Raw genomic sequence first — 24,791 nt, 5'->3', positions numbered from 1 at the left:
ACCTCCTCTGTCTTCTACCTGGTGGTCCAGATCCCGGGACTGGGTCCACCCCGGCCCCCCATGGAACCCAAATGGGGAAGCGTGGCTACAGCCCCGGCCATGGGAAAGGAAGGAAGGGACCCCTCTGCCCCTCAGCAGCGGCTCTCACCCCTTCCCCGCCAGCTGCCAGCAGCTCCTCGGCCTCAGTTCTCTCTTCCACCCCCTCACGATCCCCCCTCCCCTCACGCTGCACCCAGCTCACCTGGGGACAAGGGACCTAGAGACCGTCCTCCGACTGGCTCCCGCCACTCCCGGCGGGGCTGCGAGAGAGCCGAGGGGAGGGGTCACATGACAGGAACCCCAGCACCCCTAGCCGTCGCCTCCCCGTACTCCTCTCTCCCCCGCCTCCGGCACTTCCTCCGCGCTCCACTGAAGCCCGCACTTCCTGAGGGGGCGCGGAGCGCCAGCAGGCAGGTGAGAGGCGCTGCGCGTGCGCGCTGGGCGGGGGTCGGGCCCTTCCCCTCCCCACGGGGGACCCGCGGCTTCTGGGCCGAAGGTCTGACCCTGCGGGGCTGCGGTCGGCTGGGCGCAGGCCCCGCCCCTTATCCGCCGGTAGCCCCGGCTCCGCTCGGCTCAGAGGGCGCGATAGTGCAATAACTTAGGGGGTGGGTCCGACCACTCAGGGCTGCTCGATTTTCAGAGGCCCTAGGCGTTATTTCTCAACTTCCCGCCTCGATCTTTGGCACTTAAGCCGAAGCGGCCCAGCGCCTGGCCCATAGGAAGCGCTCAGGAACTCGCTGCACTCATGCCCCGCCCCGGCGAGTTATCTCGGCCCTTTCTCTCTCTTGGGACCCCCTGGGCGGCCCCGCGGTCCTGTCCTTCCTCCTTCTCCCTCTCCGCCTCCTTGAGGGCCCCCCTCATCCCTAAAGAGCTCCAGTGTTTTTTCTGCCTCCCTGCCTGCTTCCGCTCCTGGTTTTCTAGACGCCCCCGCCCCCCCGCCCCGCGCCCCATGCCAGGCCCCAGGCTGGGTGCTGGTGCTGGGCACACAGTGAGCATAGAGATAGAGACGGAGCGGGAGAGGGGGGACGGACTAGTAAATGTACATGTCACTAGGAAGTGGCACATGCTCCAACAGGGTTCAATCCCGGAAGGCTCCCCAGAGGAGGTGACTTTCAAGTTGTGCCTGGGATCATGCAAGTAAAACGTGACTGGAGCATGGGTGTGCAGGGCAGGGAGTAGTGTTGGGGGAGAGGCGGGGGCTGGGCAGAGCTAGTTCTCTAGGCTGAGGTGCCTGTACCAATATCCATCCTGAGGCAATGACTATTTGGGCATCCTGGCTTGGCCCACCTGTCCTCCCCTCCAGGAGGGCCCTCCCCTTCCTTTCTGCCTTCCAGCTCACTTTTACCCTGCCCGCCTCTCAAGTCTTCTCCCAACAAGAAATGGCTCCCACCACTGTCCAAATCCCACCCTTTTCTCAAACCCAAGGGTGACTCTCCTCTGCCGGGCTTTTTCGAGGTCAGGTTTCTAGGTAGAGCTCCCAGGTGGACAAGACTTACACCCTGGCCGATGACACCCTGGAGGCTGACTGACCTCTCGGCCCGTTTCCTCATCTGTGAGCTAGGGTCATCAGTGCCCCCCTCCCTGGCTTGTGGGGAATAACGGAGCAAACAGCAATGGGGACAGCCCCCAAGTGTGCCTCCTCTCTTCCCCACCTAGCACACAGGAAGTGTGCCGGAACTCTGCTGGAGAAACCACGCCCACATCGGGAGGTCGGAGATAACCCCGGGTTCTACCAGCCAGTTTGGGGCTAGTTGTCGCAGGAGGCTGTGCTGGAGGAAGGGGCTACCCAATGTAGTCCTGCAACGCCCGTCGTATCCGTGTGGCTTTGCCGCATGGTGTTATTTTGATAATCGCCCTGGGAAGTGGGAGGGTCTGGAATCATTGTCTCCATTTGAAACTTGGGGAAACTGAGTCCCACAGAAATTGGCTTCAACCGGAGATTGGAACACTTCCAGACACTCGCCGCCTTCATCTTGGTCAGACCTCAGGGTGGGGTGAGAGGAGGGGTCGGAAGCTGGTGGGGAGAGGGCACAGTCGCCGAGGGCTCGACGGGGAGGGGAAGCAGGAGGAGCGGGGCGCGCCCCCCCAGCCGGGTCACGTGACTTGTCCGAGCCCCGTCGCCACGTGGGCCGGGCTGGGCGGAGCAGCACTCTGGCCCCGCCAGGCCTGATACGCTCACAGGTCGACCCAGGGCCCTTGGCCACTCCCTCCCTCTGACCTCACGACCCCTCCCGCAGCTGGTGGAGCCCAGACACAGTTTCCGGCGGCCCTCGCGGGGGACAGGTGAGCCGCGCGCCGGGCCCCTCCTCCCCAGCGCCTCCCAGGCCAGTGCCGGGATGCGGATGCCGGGTCGTGGGTGGGGGCCGCAGCTCCGGGGCTTAGGGACCTCGCCCTCGTCCTCCTAGCCCCATCCAATTCCCCTGCGGCCACCAGCTCCACCCCCTCCGAATTCCTTTGGGCCTCTGGGGCCACTGGGCACTGCGTTGACTCCTCGGGTTCTCTTGGATCTCCCTGAGTTCACTACCGGAGTTGACTCTCTCAGGGGTGTCCGGGCGGGGGACGTGAAGATCTCAGCTCACCCCAACAGTCAGGTGGCGGGCGTCTCTCGAGATGGGAAAGGGTGGGGAGGCTGGGTTTGCAGGTGGGTACCACTGGTGAAAAGTGGGCGTGTGGGAGACTGGCAGATGAGGGGTCCAGGGTCTCTCGGAGTTCCTGCCTTCCCTCGGCTCAGAGGCTGGGCCGCGGCGCTGACTGGGCAGTAGCTGCTCCCAGAGGACTGGCTTCCGGCTGGGGTGGGGTTTCTGGAAACGCGCCCCACCCTGCCCCTCCCTACCTGGCTCACGGCTCAGGAATGGTGCACCCTGGGAGCTCCTGCCCGACTTGTCCCTGCCTGGGCGAGGGTGCCGGGGTGCTGGGTACCAGCCGGACAGAAGTCTAGGGCAGTGCCCAGATGCCAGTGCCCAGGTGAGCCCCCATCCTCCAAGCAGCCTCTGAGCGCCTTCCATCTCCCTGCTTCTCCCTCCTGGACAAGGGGTGTGTGGGAGAGGCCTGCGGATCTGAACCTGGGAAGGTCTGTCTTTCCAGGAAGGAATTCCAGCTCTAGGGACTGGATTGGGGGGCACACCCTCAGCCCCAGCTACTCACCATTTCAAGCGGAGTTAAGAGTCCACCTCTGACCTCTCTCTGCTCGTTTCTCCACACTGTGCTCCTGTGAGAGAGAAGGGGATGGGGCTTGGACTCTGTGCGGCCTGGGCTCAGAGACTGGACACCCCTAAGTGAGGGCACTGTCTGGGTACAGCTCTAGCGGGACCTGCTCTGTCTGGACACCCTGGCCTCGCCCGAGGAAGCCCCTTGAGCTGAGCCAGCTTTCCTCTGTGCTGAGTTCCCTGGGGGTGAGGGTAGCGAGGAGGGGTGGACAGGGCAGACCGAGGGCTGGGCCCCGTCCTCCTGGGGCAGAGCCTGCAGGACTCAGGGGGTGGTTGGGAGCCTGCTGCCCTTGCCCCACTCCCACAGGCTGAAGAGCCTGGACAAGGCCGCCCTGGTTCAGTTGTCTTGGGTGATGGCAGAGCCCGGACAAAGGCTGCCTGTTCAACGCCCAGCACCCCTCCCCCAGCCAGCTGCCCTGGCCTGCGGGAGGTGATGGACTATAGGGGAGTCTCCCAGGAGGGCTGTCAACATTGACGCGCCCAGGCTGGCGTGGAGTGACTCCTGTAGGGGGGATGCAGGGTGGGCCGCAGCCGAGGAGGCCATCCTGTCTGCTGTTCTGTCAGGCGCTGGTGGGGGTGAGGGCCCAGGCTGCTAGCTGTCTGTGGGATTTCCGGCCGGGAGGAAGTGCTGTGTGGTCACGGGCGGGCGCAGGGAAGGTCTCAACTGCTCTGACCTTTCCCACCCAGAGGGCGGCATCTCTGGGTCAGAACCCTGGGAATGGAGAACCTATCTACAGGCACCCCACCCGCTCCCCATCTCTCAGGGATGGCGTCACTGAGGAAGCCGGTGGGGAGCTGCCCAGACTCCCCTCACTTCCTTCCTCCTTCCCTCCGGAATGAGCTCCCCCTCAATCCGTTCTGGCCTGAGGATTATTTGGGGCCCCTCACTTGGCCACGCGTTTGGTGTTTGTGTGTGGATGGGGGCAGGATGGGGGCTCAGGCAGCCTGGGCTGGGAGTGGCACCCGCCCCATGGTCCCCAGGGAGCGGGCAGTGGAGCTGGGTGCCAGGCTAACTTTGCTGTAACGCTTTCTGTCTCATCACATGGGCAGCGGGAGGCTCCTGAGGCTGTGTCCAGGCTCTGAACTGCCCTAGGTCGGCAGACTGGCTGCGGGTGGGCCGCAGATATGTCCCGGTCGCTGGCTTTTGTCCTCAATGTCCCTGAGACCCCACAGGACCCAGAGGAGTAAGTGCTCTGAGGTGGGGCTGGGGGGCTGGGATGTATCACCCCCAGGGAGAGGTGGTCTGGACCTCAGCCCTTCGGAGCGGGTAGGCTGCTGGGGCGAGGACTGGGTCAGCCGCAGCCTGAACTCCTGCCCCTTCCCCCATTCTCACCACAGCAGCCAGGAGCCCAGCCCCTACGATGAGAGCGAAGTGCACGACTCTTTCCACCAGCTCATCCAGGAGCAGAGCCGCTGGGTGGCCGAGGAGGGGCTGGAGCTGCAGCAGAGGGTGCTGGGGGCTGGAGCCCTGGGGGCCTCAGGTGAGCCCGCCTGCCCTGGCCCAGGCCGGGTGCTGGGATGTGTGGGCCGGACACGGAGCCTCTCAACCTCTCAGGAAGCTCCTCCTAGCAGCCTGGGGCAGCGGGTGGGCAGGGGATATCTCCGGCCAGTGGTGTCTGTAGAACCTCTGGACGCGTCTTTCTTGCTGGGCAGGCAGTGACCGCCAGGCCTTGCTGGGGCCCGAGGGCGCCCCTGTCTACAGCACGGCCACACTCCGCATCTTGGCCAGCATGCCCAGTCGCACCATTGGTGAGTGGGACCCTCTGCCTTTGGACCCTGGGCTGGGCTGCGGTTTCCGGCGGGGATCTGTGTACCTCAGAGCCAGGCCTCTTTGGCTCTTACCCCACCCCGTCTGCTGCTTGGAGGCCCAGCCCAGTCCCATGCAGCCTCGCCGCGGTCTAAAAACGACTCCGGAGTCGTCACGGGGATAAAAATATGCTCTTGGGAACCCGGTGGTGCTTGAGGTCTCTTGTGAAAGAACTTTCATGGGTCCTGGGAAGGAGTGGGGGGGCAGCCCCTGCCTCTACATAAGAGGGGCGCGTCCCCCCCTGACCAGCGGCCTCCACAGGCCGGAGCCGCGGCGCCATCATCTCCCAGTACTACAGCCGTACAGTGAGGCTGCGCCGCAGGGCCGGCCGGCCTCAGCTCAGAGACGTGGGCCGCTCAGCCCGGCCCAGCCTCCGCCTGTACGACCTGGAGCTGGACCCCGTGGTCCTGGAGGAGGAGGGTGAGTGAGGGAGGGCCGGAGCCTCGGTGGGGAGGAGGTCAGCAGGCTGGGTCGGGGGACTGGGGTGCAGTGGGCTGTCTGAAGGCCCCCAGCGGTGAGGTCTCTTTGCAGGGGTATGGGAGTGTCTCGGTGTTCTGGCCACTGGTGTAGAGAAGTGCGGGCCTTTCCAGCTGCACAGTGTTTGGCTCATGCAGGCACGCGCTCCACAGCGTCTGTTGAGCATTTGTAGTGTCGCAGACGCTGGTGTTGGCTTTGGGATGTGATGGTGGTAAGCAGATCCAGTCAGCTCTCATGCAGCTTATTGTCTGCCTTGTGAAACAGACAGGAACCAAATAAATGGATAAGAGGATGGTTGAAGCTCAGATAAGGGCAGCTGAGGAAAGGCATGCCGCAGGATAGTGTCACGGAACCTGTCTAGCCTGGAGCGACCCAGGAAGGCTTCCTGGAGGAAGTGACACTAGAGTCAATGGGGCATGGGCAAAGGCCCTGAGGTGGGAGCCTGCCGGCTTGCCTGAGTATCTCGGAGGCCTGTGTGGCGGGGCTGGGGAACAAGGGAGAGTGGTCATAGGAGGGAGCAGGGCCCAGCTCACAGGTTGGTCTTCAGCCAGATGATCTCTGGCATCAGTGCCCAGGGGCTTGGGTACTTCCTGGGGCCCTGCCTGTGTTTCCTCTCCCTGTTTACCCAAGGCCTGCAGCTGGTGGGTGACGGAGCAGTGCAGGGTGGTGTGGGCTCTGAGGTCAGGATGGACATTCCAGTTTCATTGTGTAAACCATGCCAGGTGTCTGCTTTCTGGTCATTTTTTATGTGTAAAGTGGGGTTAAAATAGCACCCCCTTTCCAGGGTGGTTGTGAAGATGAAAGGAACGAGGACATAGGGGAGGGGCAGATCTCCAGGTCCCGCCCTCCCCTACTCACCCCACCAGGCCTTGGCATAGTGGGATGTGGTGGGGGGACAGTGGGGACTGCTGAGTGGGGGGTGGACGGGGCTCAGGGGCATTGGGGGGTCAAAGCAAGATGCGAGTGGGGACCCAAGAGGAGAGTTTGGTTCAAGGCAGAGGGGCCACTGGGCTGGGCCTCGGAAGATGCTGGGAGCTTGATCGTGTCCTGGGCTCCAGGGGGTGGAGGTGAGAGAGTGATGGCCAGTGGGGGTGTGGGACAGGTGGGCAGCACAGTGTCCTAGCAGAGAGGAGCCATCGGGCCCGGCAGGGCGGCAGAGGCCTGTGTTGCCGGGGAACGGCCACAGTTGTGGGAGGGAGGGAAGGATGCTGCGGGGAACCTGCAGGGCTCCCTCCTGCTCCTACAGAGAAGCGGGGCCTCCTGGTGAAGGAGCTTCAGGGCCTGACGGTGGCCCAGCGGGACCACATGCTCCGGGGGATGCCGCTGAGCCTGGCCGAGAAACGCTGCCTGCGGTCAGTGCCCCTCGGCCTCGTGCGGACCCCAGCCCCACTTCCTCGGCTGGGCGTGGTGGTTGGTGAGAAGGGCCCTGAGCCTGCGGTGGGCGGGTGGTCCCTGGGAGGGAGTGGACCAAGCCCTGACGCTGCCTCTGCCCCCAGAGAGGAGAGCCGGCCCCCGAGGGGCAAGCGGAGGGTCCGGGGGCGCCATGGGCTCCTCTCCTGCTGCAGCCGGCTGCGCGACAGCTGTATCCTGGTAGGCGCCTCTGGGCGGCTGGGGGCGGGGGCACTGAGGGGGGGCCACGTGTTCTCCCTCCGCGTGCTGCTCGTGGGGTCCTCTAGCCTTCAGCCTGGCTCTGGGCGTGATCGACCCCCCCTCCCCTAGCGGCTGCCCCTCCACTGCCCCTGCGCTCTAGGCCTGGCCCGGGGTCTGGTTGGGGGCCGGCTCCCCTCTCCAGCCTCGCCTGAGGGCTGTCCTGCTGCTGGCCCCACAGGCGTTGCACAACCTGGGGCTCACGCTGCTCTCGGGGCTGCAGGCCCTGATGCCCTGGCACTACGCCCTGAAGCGGATCGGGGGCCAGTTCGGCTCCAGCGTTCTCTCCTACTTCCTCTTCCTCAAGACCCTGCTGGCCTTCAACACGCTGCTGCTGCTGCCACTGCTGGCCTTTATCGTGGCTGTGCAGGCCGCCTTCCCGCCTGCGCCCTCGGGCTCCACGCCCGCCTTCAGGGGCCTGGAGCTTCTCACAGGCGGGGTGAGGCTTGGTGGGGGCGGGCAGGCGCCCCCTTGTCACGGCTTCCTCCAGGGATCCCCACCCCACCCCTTGCTGCGACTCCGGGAGGGGGGTGCCCTGGCAGCTCCAGGGTGGCCGCGGCCCTTTGCCCACCTCCGTGTTCTCCTCACTGCCCCTGCCCTGGCCCTTCCCCTTCCGCCTTTCCCCTCGCCCTGCCCCCTGGGTGCCCTCCATCTGCCTTCCAAGCCTGAGGGTGGGTCAGGTGCAGGGAGGGGGAGAGTCCCTGATGTGGCCGGGCGTCCTCTCTACAGGGCTGCTTCACCCACACCGTCATGTACTACGGCTACTATAGTAACGTGACGCTGAACCAGCCATGTGCCTCCCCACTGGATGGTGGCCAGTGCACGCCTGCGGCGGGCGGCCTGCCCTACAACATGCCCCTGGCCTACCTCTTCACCGTGGGGGTAGCTTTCTTTATCACCTGCATCACTCTGGTGTACAGGTAATAGCCCTCCACTCTATGACCCTGGCTCTGAGCGCCATTGATCCACCCATACATCCATCTGTCCATCCATCCATCCATCCAGCTACCCATCCATTCATCCGTCCAGCTACCTATCCATCCACCATCACTTCCTCATCCATTCATCCGTCCATCATCACTCCATCCATCCATCCATCCATCCATCCATGGATCCTGCCTTCCTTCCATTCATCCATCTACACTTTCATCCATGCACCCATCCACTCCACAAACATTTGCCGTGCTCTGCTCAGGACAGGAAGGTAAGTGAGTTTGGTGCATGTCCTTGAGAAGCTTGCTGTCTACAGGAGAAGACGGGCCAGTGAAGAGGCTGGGAAACTCTTGGTGTTATGTTGCTCCGGTGTTTTGGAGCATAGGAGAGGAAGTCAGACCAGCTCCCCAGGGCGGTGGCACTCATCCCAGAGAGGGAGGTTAAATAAGGGTGGGCTGGAGAAAGGCCGGGGAAGGTGTTTTGGTTATCGGGAGAGGCAGTGCAAAGGCCCTGAGGTGAGCCAGCACCCTCTGCAGCCACGTCTGGGTGGGAGGCAGCCAGCCATGTTGGTGGGGAGTGGAGCCTGACCCCTCTTCTAGCCACCTGTGGCTGGCGGGCACCCTGTTGGTCAGGGCTGATCTAAGAGTGGCCGGCGGTCCACACCAGGAGGCTGAGAGCTCTGGGCTAGAGGTGGGGCAGGGAGAGTGGCTGGAGGCCCATCCAGCGCCGGGAGGGCCCCCCTGAGTGGGTGGTAGGTTTTGGCTGCAGGGAGCATCCCATCTGTCTTCTCCCAGCCTCTGCGCCTTCCGCCCCATCTCACCCTCTGCCTGCCTCTGCTTCTCCCAGCATGTCCCGCTCTTTTGGGGAGAGCTACCGGGTAGGCAGCACTTCGGGGGTCCATGCCGTCACTGTTTTCTGTTCCTGGGACTATAAAGTGACTCAGAAATGGGCCAGCCGCCTCCAGCACGACAATATCCGAACCCAGCTGAAGGTGAGCTGCCCAGGGGCCCTGGGGCCGCTGTCCCCCACCCCGTATCCAGGGAACACCAGTCAGGGCCTGCTCCAGTGGGAGAGGGTTAGGGCTGCTCTTGGGCCCTCTCCCCGGAGTCCCCGTGTCCTCCAGCCCCCGCGGGCAGAGGGCTGCGGGGCGCCAGCTGGCACGTGTCCCAGTCCCCGGAATAGCCCTGGGGTACACGAGAGGACACTGCCCAAGGCCTCAGGGCTCGAGGGTGGCTGGCTGGGCCTCGCGGAAGGTTCTCTGCCTGTCTGGGGTTTCCCGCTGCGGGATTCGGGTCAGGGCAGCTCGCGGCTTTGACCCGGCTGATGGGCCCCCAGGGAGCGCCCTGGGGCTCCGGGTCAGCGAGGGTACGGCTTTCCACAGGCAGGACAGCTCAGGAGGCAGGGCTGGGGAGGGTGCGTGGGAGCGGCTGGGGCAGGCCTCAGCCTGCGGCCCCGTCCTGCGGTCTCCTGGTGCCTGGAGGGGCCCCAGAGCAGGGGGAGCGACGGGCCGTGGCCCCAGGGGTGGGCGGGAGGCGACCCCTGGTGCTCCCCGAGCCTCCCTGTGTGTCTGCTCCACGTGTCTCCTGGGGTGTGGCGCGTGTGTCTGCGTGTCTCCGTGGGTCTGTGCCACGGGTGACAGGCCCGCTGCCGCCCCCAGGAGCTTCTGGCCGAGGGGCAGCTGTGGCAGCGCCCCCGGAGGGCGTGCGGACGGCTGCAACAGGGGGCCGTGCTGGGGCTCGTTTGGCTGCTGTGTTTGGGGACCACGCTGGTGTGCGCCCTGGCCGTCTACACCTTCTCAGAGCTCGTGATCCAGGTGCGGGGAGGGCATGGGGGGTCCCCGCGGAGGCTCCGGCCGTGGGGTCAAATGCCTGCTTCGTTAGACTGGGCCCCCTGGGGCCCCGCTGCCTCCGCCCGGGCCCTCCCTGGAGGCCACTTCCCTCACGAGCCTTGTTCTCATTCTTGTTCTGTCTCAACACTCTCCCTATTTTTCTGTCCTTTTGTTTTCTCATCTTCTTTTGGTTTCTCTTTTCTTCCGCCACACCTGTGTTCCATCCTCCGTCCTCCCCCTCCCACGCCCCTTCCTGTGCGGTTTGAACACTGGGCCTAGGGCGGAGGGTGGCGTGCCTGCCACTTCCACCCCCTCCTTCCGCCCCGGGAACCCCTCCTCCGTCTCGGGCCCATCAGTGGACCTGCCTCTGTCCTTGGGGCGCTGACCTCTGGCCCTCCCCCTGCCATAGCAGAGCCGCGTGTCTGCTGAGCGGGACTGGGCGCTGCTGGCCTTGCCCCTGGTGGTCTGCCTTCTCAACTTGGGGGCCCCCTACCTGTTCCGCGTCCTGGCCGTCCTGGAGCGGCACGACTCCCCGGTGCTAGAGGTGTACGTGGCCATCTGCAGGTGCGTGGTCGGATGGGACCGCCAGGTGGGGCTTTCTGGGGCGGGACCTCTGTCTCCCAGGCACCCCTCCCTCAGCCTGTGCACGCCCTCCCCCCTCTTTGCACAGGAACCTCATCCTCAAGGTGGTCATCCTGGGGATTCTTTGCTACCACTGGCTGGGCCGCAGGGTGGGCACCCTGAAGGACCAGGTGAGGGCGGGCTGGGCGGTGCTGGCAGAGGCGTGGGGCTCTCCGGCCCCTCAAGAGGGTCTGCCCTGGTCCCAGGTTGGGGGTGGACGTGGTGGCCCCTCACAGCAGCCAGCCCTCACCTCATCTTACCTGGCCCGGTCTACAAGCGTATTGGAGGCCCCGAGGTGGGCATGGGGAGCAGGGGTGGGGGGCACCAGGGCACTGGGGGCTGAGGCCGCGTCCGTTTCAGTGTTGGGAGGACTTTGTGGGCCAGGAGCTGTACCGGCTCATGGTGATGGACTTCATCTTCACGCTGCTGGACACGCTTCTGGGGGAGCTGGTGTGGAGGTGAGGCCCCAGGGGCGGGTCCCTGCGCTCACCTCCTGGGCACCTGGGCTCCCCCTGTGGAAGGGCTCCTGGCATCCTCACCTGTGTGGTGGAGGTGAGGGTCACTCAGGCGGTTCTCAGGCCTCTGAAAATCAGGACCTGACCCCAGATTGGGGCCATAAATCTCTACCCGTGACGGCTCTTCTGTAAAATATCGATAAACTGAGAAAAACATTTAGGAGACAGGATGTAACCTATTTTGAGGTTGGAAAGGAAAACAGGTTTCAAAATGATGCATATGGTATAATCTGTCTCATACAAAGGAAAAAGGGGTGGGGAGGAAGAACAGAAAGTAGAGGAATGTTTTCAGATGTCCTGGCTATGAGTGCTAGCATTGTAGGTGTCGTTTCCTTCTTTTTGTGTTTTCTTTGAGAACATATGAATTTAATAATAATAAGATTTTAAAAAAGCCGTAAAACAGGGACTTCCCTGGTGGCGCAGTGGTTAAGAATCCGCCTGCCAATGCAGGGGACATGGGATCGAGCCCTGGTCCAGGAAGATCCCACATGCCACGGAGCAACTAAGCCCGTGCATCACAACTACTGAGCCCGTGCTCTAGAGCCCACGAGCCACAACTACTGAGCCTGTGCTCTAGAGCCCACGAGCCACAACTACTGAGTCCACGTGCCAGAACTACTGAGCCTGCGCTCTAGAGCCCGTGCTCTGCAACAAGAGAAGCCACCGCAATGAGAAGCCTGTGCACTGCAATGAAGAGTAGCCCCTGCTCGCCACAACTAGAGAAAAGTCCGCGTGCAGCAACGAAGACACAACGCAGCCAAAAAAAAAAAAAAAAAAAAAAGGCAGTAAAACATTTGATGCTGACGTGCACATTTATACCTGGGTGTATCCATACATGCTTAGAAAAAGGACGGAGATGAAGCTGGCTGCAGTGTGGACCCTTCAGGGTGGGACCCCAGGCCGCCGTCTCCCCTCTGCATCACTGGGCACCCTGGTGGGGCGGGCAGGGTCTTCAGCTTGGCGTGCGGGTCGGGGTGGGGACGAGGGTCTGTCTTGGGGATTGGCCCTCCTGCGTGACCCCAGTGGTTCCTCTGCCCAGGCTCATCTCTGAGAAGAGGTCTCAGAGGAAGGGGAAGCCCGAGTTCGACATTGCGGGGAATGTTCTGGAGCTGATTTACGGGCAGACCCTGACCTGGTGAGCATCTCCCACTTGTGTCCCAGTGCCTGGCCCTTGGGGAGGCTGACTGCTTCCCCCTGGGCCACAGCAAGACCCAGCCCTGGGAATCTGGAGGGACCTGACCCTCACTTCCCCGGGGACCCAGCCTCTGGATGCAGCCCTCTCCTCTCCTCGCTCTCCTCAGGCTGGGGGTCCTCTTCTCCCCGCTCCTCCCCGCCATGCAGATCATCAAGCTGCTGTTCCTCTTCTACGTCAAGAAGGTAGAGGTGCCGCTGGGTCCCTGGGAGGGCGGCGGGGCCTGGGGAGATCGTGCAGCCAGGGTGGCCGCTGGGCCGGCAGATGCGGAGCCCTGAGCCAAGTGGTGTGGGGCTGGCAGCCCAGGGCCACCCTCTGGGGTCAGTCCCACGGGCCACAGCTGACCCCCGTCCCGCCCCTGCATCACTGCCTTTGTCAGGGTCCGTGGTCACTGCCAGGTGCCCGTGCGCACGGGCCAGGGCTTAGGGCCGGGGGGCTGGGAGTGCTCAGGGCCAGGTCCTTCTCCCTGGTCCTGTGCTTCCTCCTCTGTACAACGTGATGCTGCTCTGGGGGTGCTGCCGGAGATGACGTTTATAAAGCGTCGGGCACGGTGGAGACCTTCAGTCAGTGGAGGTGGCTTTTAGTATCAACCCTTTCACATGCAGGTGACCTGGCCAGCCTGCCCCCCGTGAGCCTCAGTCTCCCCTCCGTAGACCGGGAGGTAGCCCCGCTGGCCCTTTCCAGCCTGTGGGCTGAGATTCTGAGTGTCTGCTTCTCTGCGGGGCTGTCCTGGGGGATCGGCTCGGGCTCCCCCTGCAAGCAGAACACCCCCAGCCCACTGCCGGCCTTGCCCCCTTCCCTCTTGGAGGCCCCACCAGGCCTGGGGGAGGGTGGGTGGCAGGGTGGTGGCAGAGCGCAACCTTTGTCCCCAGACCAGCCTGATGGCCAACTGCCAGGCGCCCCGCAGGCCCTGGAAGGCCTCCCATATGAGCACCGTCTTCATCTCGCTGCTCTGCTTCCCCTCCTTTCTGGGCGCTGCCGTCTTCCTCTGCTACGCCATCTGGCAGTGAGTGGGCCCTCGGCCTCTGGGGGCGCGGGATGGGGAGCTGCCCCCTGGGGCCGCTGTGGCTGGTGGCCGCGGTTTGGGTGGTGTGGAGGTGGCCTTTGTCCGGGCTGAGGGGTCAAGCCGCCCGCCCTCTTCCCCCAGGGTGAAGCCCTCGAGCATCTGCGGCCCCTTCCGGACCCTGGACACCATGTATGAGGCAGGCAAGGTGTGGGTGCGCCAGCTGGAGGAGGCGGGCCCCGGGGTTTCCTGGCTGCCCTGGATCCACCGGTACCTGGTGGAAAGTGCCTTCCCCATCTACTTGGCGTCGGCTCTGCTGCTGTGAGTGCGGGGCAGGCCCGGGTGGGGGCCCTGGTCTCCTTCCCCCGGGGCTCCTGCGCGGGGGGCCCAGCCTGAGCGGCCATCTCCCGCAGGGCCGTGATCTACCTCAACATCCAGGTGGTGAAGGGCCAGCGGAAAGTCATCTGCCTCCTCAAGGAGCAGCTAAGCAACGTGAGTGCCCCTTGGGCTCCCACCTCGGGGGTGCCTGCTGGCTCACACCCGCGGCCCCTCCACACACCCCACGCCCCCCCGCCCCGCATCCCCACTAGAGGCTGCCCAGCCTTGCCCGCAGGCTGTCCCTCCCTCCTTGCGCAGTTACTGGGCCTCCCATCACCTTGAAAACAAGTCACTGCCCCGCAGGTCAGAGTCACTTGGGCTGGCATTTCCCCAGACAGGAATGGCCTTTCACCTGGTCCTGTCCTCCCGGGGTCTGGGCTGGCTGCTCAGGGGCACCTGTCAGTGACAGCAGGTCTCCCCTGAACACTTGGTGGGCCCTGACCTCATCCCCAGGGCCCCAACCTTGCCCCCAGGGCCCTGACATCACTCTCCCCACTGCTGTTTCTTCTTTTTTCCTTTTCCTTCCCAGTTTCTCACTTGTATACTTAATGCTTGAGCCCACCTTGGGGCCAGCTGGTGCCTGTGTCCCCTAGGTGGTCACCTCAGGGCTGGTGGCCACCAGCCACTCTCCGTTAGAAATGACTTGGGGGTCAGCTGCTGGGTGTCAGCCGAGGCAGGACAGGGCTGGGGTGCAGCTCGCCTGTGACTCTGCTGCTAGCTAATTGGTGCAAGGACTCTGGGTCAGGTCTTCTTGGGTGGAAGGATGCCCTGGGGACAGCTCCCACTTTTTATAGGTTTATAAGTAAGGCAGTACAAGGTAACCCCTCTCCTCCCCTTTCACAAACCGAGGGCAGGGCTCAGGCTGGGCATTTTGGCTGAGGTACAGCTATTGGAAGTGGGCTTTTCCCAACCGGCTCCTGCCCTACCTTGTAGAGTTTTGGGGCCTGCGGTGTCCCGTGGTGGTGGGACGCACAGCAGCGTCGGGAGGGGAATCCCAGCTCCGCCCGCCGTTCCTCTAGGAGCTGAAGGACGGTTCCCCAGGCAGCCCTTGCTGCAGGCTGTGTCCTCCCAAGGCCGAGGCTGGCCCTGGTTCTGAGTCTTTGGGGCCACACTTCTGATCTCAGCCTGCGCTCGGAACATCTTTTCCCTGGCCTGGGCTTGTGGCTTACTCAGGTGCACAGCCCTCTGTACCCACCAACTCGATGGAGAGAAAACAGGGAGGTCTCTTAAGGAGGTCCCACCTCGTAGTGTCTCAGCGCCTTCGTGGGTGAGCCAGGGTCCCCAGCGCCCAGAACGCATCCTGACCAAATTGCTGTTTTCCCTTTGTGAAGACTCCCTGCGAGGAATCCAGTCTGACCCCGGGGTTCGATGGGCCCTGAAATCCGCCTGATGTTTACTGGGTCCCAGACTTAAAGCTTTATGTGCGTTTTCACAGTCACTTGTCGAAAGAGCCCTGGGTTGGCCAATACCTGCCCCAAAGACGTCTTTGTCCTAATCCCAGAAGCTGTGAATATGCCACGGTTACGTGGCATTGGGGTTGTGGGATTAGGTTCGCAGATGGAATTACAGTTGCTAATCAGCTGACCTGGAGGTGGGAGATTATCCTGGATTATTCGGGTGGGCATGATGTAATCGTAAGGTCCTTAAGAAAGGAAGTGGGTGAGTCATTGTCAGAGAAAGAGGTGTGAGAAAGACTGGACTGGCCATTGCTGGCTCTGAAGGAGGCCATGAGCCCAGGGATGTGGGCAGACTCAGAAGCTGGAACAGGCAAGGATAGATTCTCCCCAGAGGCTCCAGAAGGAACCAGCCCTGCTGACTCTTTGATTTTAGCCCACTGAGACCCATTTTGGACTTCAGACCTCCAGAACTGATGTTGCATTTGTGTTGTTTTAAACCGCTAAGTTTCCATAATTGATTAGGTCAACAATAGAAAACTAATAAAAGCCCCATGACACAGACATTTGTATCCCTCTTTTACAGATGGTGACCGAGGTCAGAGGGGAGGTAATTTGCCCAAGACAGACTAAGTGTCAGGGCCGGTTGTACATTGAGTCAGGCTGGGTAGGCAGCCCTCACTGTGCAACTGATCACATTTCCCTTTTCACCTTGGCCACTAGGAAGCTTAGATGCATATGTGTGTGTGTGTGTGCCCACTACTTGGCTCTTGGTATTTCCTTGTCCTTGTTTGGTGCCTCTGTCCCCCTTCTTTAAACTTTTTGTGCTTGTGATGTCAGACACTCTTTGTGAGCTACCCCAAGTGCAGTCTGGAACAGGGCACTTCTGGACGGACACGCGATGGATGTTTTCTCAGCCTTTGTGTTCTGGCATTTCTAGGAGGGGGAAGACAAAATCTTCTTAATCAACAAGCTTCAGCGTATCTATGAGAGGAAGGAGAGGAGCAGGTGAGGGGCCCTGGAGGGGAGTGTGTGGGGGAGAAGGAACAGGTGCTGCACCAGGAGGCCTCTTCCCGCCGGCGGTGGGGAGGGAAGTGGCTGCCGGCGGCCCGGGGTGGCCTGCAGCCCCTTGGGACTCCCCTACCCTCTTTCCCCACCTTTCCTCCTCAGGTGTGTGGGGTATTTGGGGGAGGAAGAAAACTTAAGTTTGCCGAGAAAGGAAAAAAAAGAAATGAAGGAACTGTGTGCAGGGGGCAAGGTGGAGCTGGGGGTCTCTCATGCCCTTTCCCTCCTCTCTGCCACCCCCGTCTTTCTTTTTTTAAATATTTATTTATTTTTTGGCTGCGTCGGGTCTTAGTTGTGGCACGCGGGATCTTCGTTGAGGCATGTGGGCTCTTTTGTTGTGGAGCGTGGGTTCCAGAGTGCGTGGGCTCTGTAGTTGTGGCACGCGGGCTCTAGTTGAGGCACGCGAGCTCAGTAGTTGTGGCGCGTGGGCTTAGTTGCTGCACGGCACGTGGGATCTTAGTTCCCCATCCAGGGATCGAACCCGCATCCCCTGCACTGGAAGGCGGATTCTTTACCACTGGACCACCAGGGAAGTCCCTCTGCCACCCGCGTCCTGATGGGTCGGGGGTCAGCCTGGCTGGCCTTCTCAGACCCCTGCCCCCATTCTCCCCGTGAGGTGAACACCCCCCCTGCCCCCCGCCCCCACCCCACCGAGTGCTGCTGCCTCAGCCCCGGCTGCCCTGGCGCAGGGCTGGGGCTGCTCCTGTGGCCGCACATCTCACCCTTCAACTGTTACCTGCGGCTGAGCCCAGGGAAGGGGAGATGAACTCAGACATCGTCCTGCTGCCTGGACAGACAGGCCACCCACGGGAATGCACACACACCCCTCCTCGACCCCTGCCCGGCCAGGTGGGCCAGCTGAGGTCTGCAGGTCGAGGCCCCTGGGGCTCCCCCGCCCCGACCCCAGGCAGCAGGAGCCCCCAGAATGAGCCATCTAACAAGATCCCCTGCCCACCCCACTCCCTCCCTTGCCGAGGCCTACCGGTGGTGAGTCTCGGCCTCGTCCGGCTCCTTCCACTTCTGTCCAGAGCCTTTCAGCCCTGGGAGGCCTGGAAACAGCTCCTGAGGAAGGCTGCTGGGTATCCTGTGGCCTCGGCTGGCCAGAGGGATGACCGTGGGGCTTCTCAGCCTCCCGAGCGAGGCCCCTTGCCGACTCCGCTTTCTGGCAGGGTTGGTAGAACCGAGGAGGCCGTGATGCCCCCGGCCGTATTCACAGACGACTGGGATGCCCAGTAGGACAGCGCTGGGCCTGGCAGCCCGGGAACCCTGTCACCCTGTCACCCTCGGTTCCCATGGACCTGCAGGCACAGATGCCGCCTGGAGATGGCCCGCTGGGACACGGGGAAGGTGACGGGAGTCTGCAGCCCGTCTGAGGCTGGAGCACCCCCGGTGGACCCTGCCCAGGACTCTATTTATCCTGATTAAACACATTTTGCGAAGTGGGCTTGTCTTGTGGGAGTCCATGCTTATGTTCAGGCCTGCCCAGGTGCCCAGGGCTGTAGGTACAGCCCGTGGACGACCTCCAGGCCGAGGTCATGGGAACTTCGGCCTCGTGCGTGTGCCGCCCCTTCAGTTTCTCCCTCTGGTTCTTCAAGGCTGCTCTCCTTGCCAGGCCAGGGCCCTGCGGCCTACCAGATGCCCGAGGGGTCTCCCCTGGTGCCGGGCTCCCCATGAAGCAGACTCTGTGCGGCTTCAGTGTTGAGCGCAGGGCGCCCTCTTCTGGCCCCGCCCCCGATGGCAGGGATGGACCACGCTGCAGCTTCAGGCGCTGCCCTGCCAGCCTGTGCTGTGCGGGACAAGAACGGGGGTGTGTGGAGGGTGACGAAGTGATGCTCTAGTGGTTCCTGGGGTGGGGGTGGAGGGAAAATATAGGGCGGGACCGGGGTGGGTCATTTGCTAGTAAGCCGTGGGGAGAGGAGCCTGCAGGCCGAAGGGCAGCCAGCGCCCAGGCCTGTGGCAGGAGCGGGGTCTGGCTGCCGTGACTGGTGGGGGGTGACCCCGGGTCCTGCCCGGCTGTGCTTGAGGAGCCTGTGGGATGCCGTGGACCAGAGGGTGCGGGGAGGAGGGGACGGAGCTGTCACAGCCCCAGCGCCCGCTGTCCACAGGAGCTGGGGCAGCGGCCGCCGTGGGAAAGGATGGGAGAGCGGCGATGGGCCCACGTTCCTCATCCCAGCGGGGAACCTGGGAGAGCAAACCTGGCCTGGGGGGGCCAGGCCAGCCCCGCAGTGAAGATGCCACTGCCATTAGCAGTGCTCCCAGCTGGGCCCACGCTAACCCCGAATGGTCCCTCTTCTGAGGATGGTCCCACGCAGGGTGCTCCTGCATTTGGCAGACGTCCAGGGGCAGACTGTCACCTGACTTTCTCGGGCACCCGACAGATCAGGCAGGATTCCTGGGCCTGTTGTGGCTGGTCCCAGCCAGGAGGTGCTTAAGGACCTCTACGAGTAGCTGGCTTGGGCTGTGTCTCCGGGCATGAGTGCCGCTGGGTGAGGTCGGGTGAGGACACTCGCCTGGGCTCTAGGGGCCAGCACCCCCGCAGATGTCTGCCTCTGTGTGAAGAGGATGCACTTTTGGATGGATGGACATAAACCGGCTACATCCAGTCTGAGCTGGCACTGCCACCAGCTATGACTGGGCCCACTTCGCCTGCCTTGCAACAACTATGAGGTCAGTCAGGACGAGCTGCTGACGACAAATAGGTGAAAGGCCCGCGGGTATTTCTGCAGAAGCCACGTGTGATGGTCATTTGGTGGCCCCGGCTATCGACTCAAGCGCCACCTGAGGTGTTGCTGTGAAGGCATCTTGTAGGTGCTCGGCACCCAGTCAGCTGGCTTTAAGGGTTTTATCCCCAGTGACGTGTGTGGGCCTCATCCAAGCAGTCGGAAGTCCTCAAGAGCAAGGCTGAGGTTTTCCGGAGAAGAAATTCTGCCCAGGGCTGCGGCACCACCCTGCCTGGCCCTGTACAAATTCCAGGCTCGCCAGCCCTGCTACTGCTGCAGCCAGGTCTCTTTACAGGCACACCTGTCGCCCATCAAAGCTGTTTCTGATACACACGTGGCCTCAAGGTCCTCCAGCTGGAATATTCCGTGGTGGATCCTGTGTGGGGCTGACCCAGCGAGCGATGGCTGTGGAGTCAGATGGGCCTGGATTTGACCCTCATCAGCTCATGGCCTCGGGCACATTCTGTAACCTCTCCCAGTCTCAGTCCTCACCTCATGGGGCTGTTGAAACAACATACAGTTCTACACAGTGCTTAGCACCCTGCCTGGCACATAGCAGTTTTGCTAAAAAAAAAAAAAAAAAAAAAAAGCAAAAAGCTAGCTATGACTGCCAAATGAGACGCACTGAACTCTTGGAAATGGCTATTCCAGTGGGTAGGCGGCCGACAGTCTCAGCCTGACAGGCTCCCTCTGACACCGCCTCTGCCCTGGCTGCTCAGTGGAACCAACTGGGGAGATGTAAAAACTCTTGAGATGTGCCCTGGCACTGGGATTTATAAAACTTTCTGGATAATTCTAACACGCAGCCAGGGTGGAGAACCAGCGAAATGTCACTTAAGCCTGAGGCTTCTGCGCACTTAGGGAGCATTTGGAAATGTGCTTCTGGTTTTCACGATGACTGGGGATGCAGGCTCCGGGGCCAGGCCTGCCACACGGTCTGCCATTCAGGGGACGGTCCCACACAAGCTAAGCTGTGAAAACTGATGTGTAAAGCTAGTAAGTTAACTACATGTTTCCACCACGACTCTTACATGGTTTCTCCTTGATCCACCCCATATGTTCTATTCCTGAAAAGAATCTTCTCGAAATGCCTTCCTGAGTGAACGCGTGCTCAGCAACTCAGCTCCTCGGATCTTGTCGTTTATGCAGTTAGAATCAGTGCTGGCCAAGATGGCTCTCTCCTGGCCTCTCCTCTCCATTCAACAGTCCCTTCTCACATCAAGCTTCTACCCACTGAGCACCCTGCCTTCTTTCTTTGCCTTCTCCCACGGTATCGCCACCATGATTTTTTTAAAAAGTGCAGCTCTGAGCCTTGATTTTTCTCTTGATCCCAGACACCGAGCCTCCTTTTCACCTGTGGGTACCAGGAGCCACCTCCACTCCAGGCCATGAGGCCGTCGGTTGGCTTACCCTGTGTTCCCCACCTGTTCCCTACTTCCCCTGGGCCTGGGAGGAAAGTGCCACCTCCTCCATGAAGCCCGCCTCAACCTGGAGGCACTGGGCTTGTTCTCCTAGGAGCAGGCATGGGGCCGGCTCGCTCCCTGTAGCGATGCTGGACTCACGGGCACTGAACGAACACTTGCAGAAGGGCTGCTCACAGCTCCGGCAGGGTCGGTGCCTCCAGGTGCGTACAAGGGTAGGGTGTCAAGTACATTCCACTGTCCACATTCTGAGTTCCATGAGTTTCGTTCTAGCCTTTCGCTTCTCCTCCGGATGACGGCTCTTCTGCGCTTTCCTCCTCCGCTTTCTAAAGAGGCCAGTCAGAGCCGGGAGCTCGCTGTCTCGCCTGCAGGGGCCAACCCGGGTCCTATCTTCTCGATAAAACGTGGCCGAGGCACCTAAGAGTGGAGAGAAAAAGACACTCACTCTGCTGGTCTCTGAGCGGGGGTCACAAAGGACATTCTGGCTGGTTTTCAAGAGGCTGTCTTTACAATCCTGACGTGACAGGAGCACTGGTGCTGAACTTACTTAAGGTCATGGCAGGCGACCCAGGGGTGGACCTGAGAGCCAGACCCGAGTGTTCTGACTGCCGCCTGAACCCCGTGGGGAGAAGGCTGCTGCTGCTTTGCCCAGTGCCGTCACTTCAACTGTGCTTGTACAAGACGCTCTGTAAAGTTAGCTAAGGCTACTTTACCGAAACGAATGTCTAGGAAAAACAAAAGACCTTTTTTTTTAAAAAAAAAATTTTTATTTATTTATTTTTGTCTGCGTTGGGTCTTTTTTGCTGCACGCAGGCTTTCTCTAGTTGCAGTGAGCGGGGGCTACTCTTCGTTGTGGTGAGCGGGCTTCTCATTGTTGTGGCTTCTCTTGTACGGGCTCTAGGTGCGCGGGCTTCAGTAGTTGTGGCGCACGGGCTTAGCTGCTCCGTGGCATGTGGGACCTTCCCGGACCAAGGCTCGAACCCGTGTCCCCTGCACTGGCGGGAGGATTCTTAACCACCGTGTCACCATGGAAGCCCCAAAAGACCTTCACTACTCTCCTCTCTCCGAATATTTCTTATGCCCAAACTGGGTCATGGGTGAGAGCGAGCAATGGTCCTCGGCTGGGGCCACGTCCCACGGCTGCCCCAGATGACACCGGTTCCCACACGGAGCGGGTGGGTCCAGGCTCTACTGCACCTCTCGAAGACTAGTAATAAGATTTCAGTGTGGACTGCAAAACCACAAAACAAATGATAAGATCACAAGTCAAGCAACCAAAACTTGGAGGGTATCTGATTATACACGTGAACTCTGAGGACGGCATAAGACGACACAGGGAATTTCTTACACACAGTAGGACAACTCTCTCTCCCAACACATACAAAGTGAATTTGGATGACATCCGCCTCTGAAAAATAAAAAACACATTTATTTGAACAGCCAAGAAAAAAAATTGCAATTTATTAAGATTCAACAAAGCGTTGTACTTTTGAAAGCAACTTTCGGTGCATTTTCTTCAACAATCACATTCTATGAGGAAAAACATTAAAAGCCACAAACTTGTCTTTTAATCTCAGAGTTACAGACATCTTTAATTCAAAATAAAAGGTCCAAAGAAAAAAACCAAACCCACCCCAACAAAAAACAAAAACAGAGAGAATCTTTACTTCCATCCTCAATTTAAAAATATCAGTCTTCTACAACTCGATGCTAAATGCAGCATGGGAAGCTGTATGTCTGGGTGCACACGGGCACGCGCGCACGTATATTTGGTGTACATAACGCAGGGACGTGTACATCAAATATACAGAACGCATGTAATGGCAATGAGATGCACTTACTCTGAGGAAGGTCTGTTTAGCTAAATACACTACTGAACTTGAGAAAAAAGTCTTGAACCAGTTTGTGCATAGTTCATGATCCTCTATAAAACCAGCTTTTGTTGATCTGCAATTTTGCAGGAACTTTTTTTTTCTTTTCTTTTTTTTTGTTTTTTTTTTTGTTTGTTTTGTTTTGATAAAACCATTAAAAAGCTAATTAAAAAAAATGTAATGCACAAGTTTCCTGATCAAGCAGGCAGGGAGCACATGTTCATATATTTTTTTAAACATACTCAAGGGTATGTTACTCCATTGTCTTTCTTTCTTGCAAAACAATCAAAACATTGATCATTTTTAAAACATAAAGCAATTTTTAATATATAAAGCACTCTTCGAACATCTATTTCCTTTGAGTCCATTATTTGGTACATACGTAACTGCTACACGTTAGAGATTAGGTATCTTTCTTCTTTGTGTTTTTTTTTTCCTCTTTTTTCTTTTTTTTCTTTATTTTTTGTTTGTTTTTTAATAACATCTTCAGTGCTAGGAGTTGGGTTACAAAATACATGAAATGGTGTGGAGCTGCCCCTCGGGAACCCTGGCTTTCCTGAGAGCGCATCCGCGTGTGCAAGACAGTGACCACAACTCGTCACCTGGACGAAGGGGACAGTCGACAGAGTCCACGACGGTGGCCGGAGGGGAAAACAACACTGTTCAATCCCAGAGCTCTGAAGTAGCGGATCTGCATTCTGAAAATAGGTTTCTTTACGACGGAAGTCTTTTTTTTTTTTCTTTTCTTTTTTTAAATTCCTTTTTAAAATTTTTTTATTTTAAAGTCTGAAGGAGAAAAAAAGGTCTGTAAACAGGTGGGAGCCCGCGCCTCGGGCTCCTCCGAAAGCAGTCACAACCCACGTCCAAGTGCTTGTCTCCGTTCCTCCCGCGGAACCATCCACCTCTACAAGTATCTATGGCCACAGTTCAACGAGAGTTGTTTTCTCTTTAACTTTATATTCCAAATGGAAAAATGGTGCAATACTCTGGTAATAATTTTCTTGCATTAGTCCACGATAAAAAGCTGCTAAAGGTAGGTATACATATTATTTCTCCAGAGATATACACTGTAATTTTTAAACGCAATAACAGAGTCCTTGAGTAAACATTTACACATGAATTGTCACCGGCCCTGTCCTATGAATTCTCTTTAATGTATAGGATTAGCTAAAGGAAGGGCAGGGACACTCAGTGCAAAGTTAGAAGCTAATAATAACAAACGTTTGACCAATGCGCCAAAAAAAAAAAAAAGCACATACTGAATAAAAGGGAAAACCCACAGTTAAATCCCTCACACACTTAACACACACAGAAAGTGCGCACGCACACGCACGCACACACACACGTGCTTCTGTTTCAACACACACACACACATAGGCTGTGAACTTAGAAATTTTTCCTAGAGCCTGTTTCTGCGTACTGATGCCAACCTGGAAGTGTAGAATTAGACTTAGAAAGTGTTCACATTTCATTATTGGCCTGCTGGATTCAAGTATTTGCATGTTTGATATGTCTATTTTTTTTAACTTTTAAAAAATATTTTTTGGGATTAAAAAAAATGACATGAAAAAGTAATGAAACAAGGGTAATGTGCATAGGCGGCTCCGTGGGGACAGAGCGCGGAGCGCGGAGCGCGCCTTCCGCTCGGCTCGCTGGCCTGCGCCGCCAGGACCGCGTCCCAGTGATGGACGCCAGCTGCCCCTGATTGCGGGGTCCGCCTCTGGTAATGTGCATAATCGTCACAGGCTCGTTTTAAATAGGCTTTCTCGTCTCCCTCCCTCCCCGCCCCACCCCCTTGATAAAATAACCCTTTCCAGCCCACAATCTGAAAAGTGCCCTTCATGATAGAACTATTCTAAGCAGCTTTTATACTTAAAAAATCAAAATGACAACACACCATACAAACATAAGACGACACAAAATAAAAAGCTGTGAGAAGCATCCTGTCATTACACATGACACTGACCCAGCGCAGCCCGCACTGTCTTGGGAACAGTTCGCAAGGACTGCGGCCAAGGTTCGTCTTCAGTACTGGACAGAGGTACTTGAAAGGGCTGCCGGGCTGCTCGGGTCAAGCGGGGTCCTCAGCGACGCCCGGACTGGAAAGGGTCAGCGTTTCTTCCTAGTGCTGATGACTGCGGTGCCCACGCAGCCTCTCCGGGCTAGATGGACTCCCCACTGAGAAGGTCGCCAGGAAGCAGAGTGTTCAGCGGGGTGGGGCTTCCGATGACCCTGCCATCGTCGCTACTGGGGGGGCCCCACAGGCTGCTGGAGTACTGGGGGACCCCGCCCCACAGCAGGTCGCTGCTCCCTTTGCCTGCCAGGCACGGGGCGTTCCAGTGGCCAGTGTCGCTGCGCACCAGGCCGTGGGAGCTGCCCGAGGCGCCCAGCCGCGTCTGGCTGGTCCCAGCGCTGGGCTGCCAGCTGGAGGTGGGCGGCAGTGCTTGGCCTTGGGCTAAGAAACGGTTCACTTCTTCTTCGCCAGCAAACTCGGCCAAGATGGTAGTGTTTCCCAGAACACACCTAAAAGAGCAGGACAGCAACGAAAATAAGAGCTGGTTTTTTGAAAAGATACACAGAATTGACAAACCTTTAGCTAGACTAACCAAGAAAAAAAGAAGACACAAATAAAATCAGAAATGAAAGGGAGACATTACAACTGATAGCACAGAAA

General features: G+C 59.4%; 3 protein-coding genes across 21 annotated transcripts in view; 1 reads left to right on the top strand and 2 right to left on the bottom strand.

The window, feature by feature from the left end:
• The window catches only part of TMC8 (transmembrane channel like 8), a 29,517-nt gene extending 11,845 nt beyond the window's left edge, over positions 1-17,672 (bottom strand). For 5 of the 7 annotated variants that reach the window (XM_060290187.1, XM_060290189.1, XM_060290191.1 and 2 more), the window contains exons 1-3: positions 17,088-17,672; positions 10,819-11,097; positions 3,184-3,247 (exon numbers count right to left, since the gene is read on the bottom strand). The gene's annotated coding sequence lies outside the window, so the exon portion shown is untranslated. Of the gene's footprint in view, positions 1-241; positions 395-3,183; positions 3,520-10,818; positions 11,098-17,087 lie in introns of those variants that run through there. The other 2 variants (XM_060290188.1, XM_030837843.2) reach the window with 2 other exon arrangements.
• On the top strand, positions 341-17,549 carry TMC6 (transmembrane channel like 6). Of its 9 annotated transcripts, XM_060290183.2 has the most exons (24): positions 344-453; positions 1,115-1,144; positions 1,696-2,033; positions 2,277-2,322; positions 4,296-4,429; positions 4,584-4,726; positions 4,899-4,994; positions 5,314-5,472; positions 6,776-6,881; positions 7,026-7,119; positions 7,358-7,615; positions 7,906-8,096; positions 8,956-9,100; positions 9,767-9,922; positions 10,347-10,501; positions 10,608-10,689; positions 10,919-11,016; positions 12,113-12,208; positions 12,375-12,450; positions 13,138-13,271; positions 13,413-13,589; positions 13,682-13,760; positions 15,981-16,048; positions 17,275-17,549. In XM_060290183.2, exons 5-24 carry the CDS (start codon positions 4,371-4,373, stop codon positions 17,339-17,341), a joined length of 2,439 nt encoding a protein of 812 aa, XP_060146166.1. In that variant the 5' UTR covers positions 344-453; positions 1,115-1,144; positions 1,696-2,033; positions 2,277-2,322; positions 4,296-4,370; the 3' UTR covers positions 17,342-17,549. The 9 variants fall into 9 exon arrangements, 8 of the variants coding, with proteins under 8 accessions (XP_060146168.1, XP_060146166.1, XP_060146164.1 ...); XM_060290185.2 differs by having other exon boundaries at positions 343-453; positions 1,115-2,033; positions 7,484-7,615; XM_060290181.2 differs by having other exon boundaries at positions 1,115-2,015.
• A 3,981-nt stretch (positions 17,673-21,653) lies between the features above and the next one.
• The window catches only part of TNRC6C (trinucleotide repeat containing adaptor 6C), a 139,314-nt gene continuing 136,176 nt past the window's right edge, over positions 21,654-24,791 (bottom strand). For all 5 annotated transcript variants that reach the window (XM_030837821.3, XM_030837813.2, XM_030837817.2 and 2 more), the window contains one exon: positions 21,654-24,640. In XM_030837821.3, the coding sequence (XP_030693681.3) occupies positions 24,280-24,640 (361 nt within the window). In that variant the 3' untranslated portion in view covers positions 21,654-24,279. The remainder of the gene's footprint in view (positions 24,641-24,791) is intronic.

This window comes from Globicephala melas, chromosome 20, assembly GCF_963455315.2.
Source record: "Globicephala melas chromosome 20, mGloMel1.2, whole genome shotgun sequence".
Lineage (NCBI taxonomy): Eukaryota > Metazoa > Chordata > Mammalia > Artiodactyla > Delphinidae > Globicephala > Globicephala melas.
The sequence above is the reverse complement of the archived record's forward strand: the minus strand, read 5'-3'. Positions and strand labels throughout refer to the sequence as shown.

Excerpts from the sequence above, each read along its gene's own strand:
- TMC6 (XM_060290183.2), top strand. The coding sequence starts at position 4,371 with ATGTCCCGGTCGCTGGCTTTTGTCCTCAATGTCCCTGAGACCCCACAG. Across the intron at positions 4,995-5,313 it reads CATGCCCAGTCGCACCATTG|GCCGGAGCCGCGGCGCCATC; the intron begins GTGAGTGGGACC and ends CGGCCTCCACAG. Across the intron at positions 6,882-7,025 it reads GCCGAGAAACGCTGCCTGCG|AGAGGAGAGCCGGCCCCCGA; the intron begins GTCAGTGCCCCT and ends CTCTGCCCCCAG.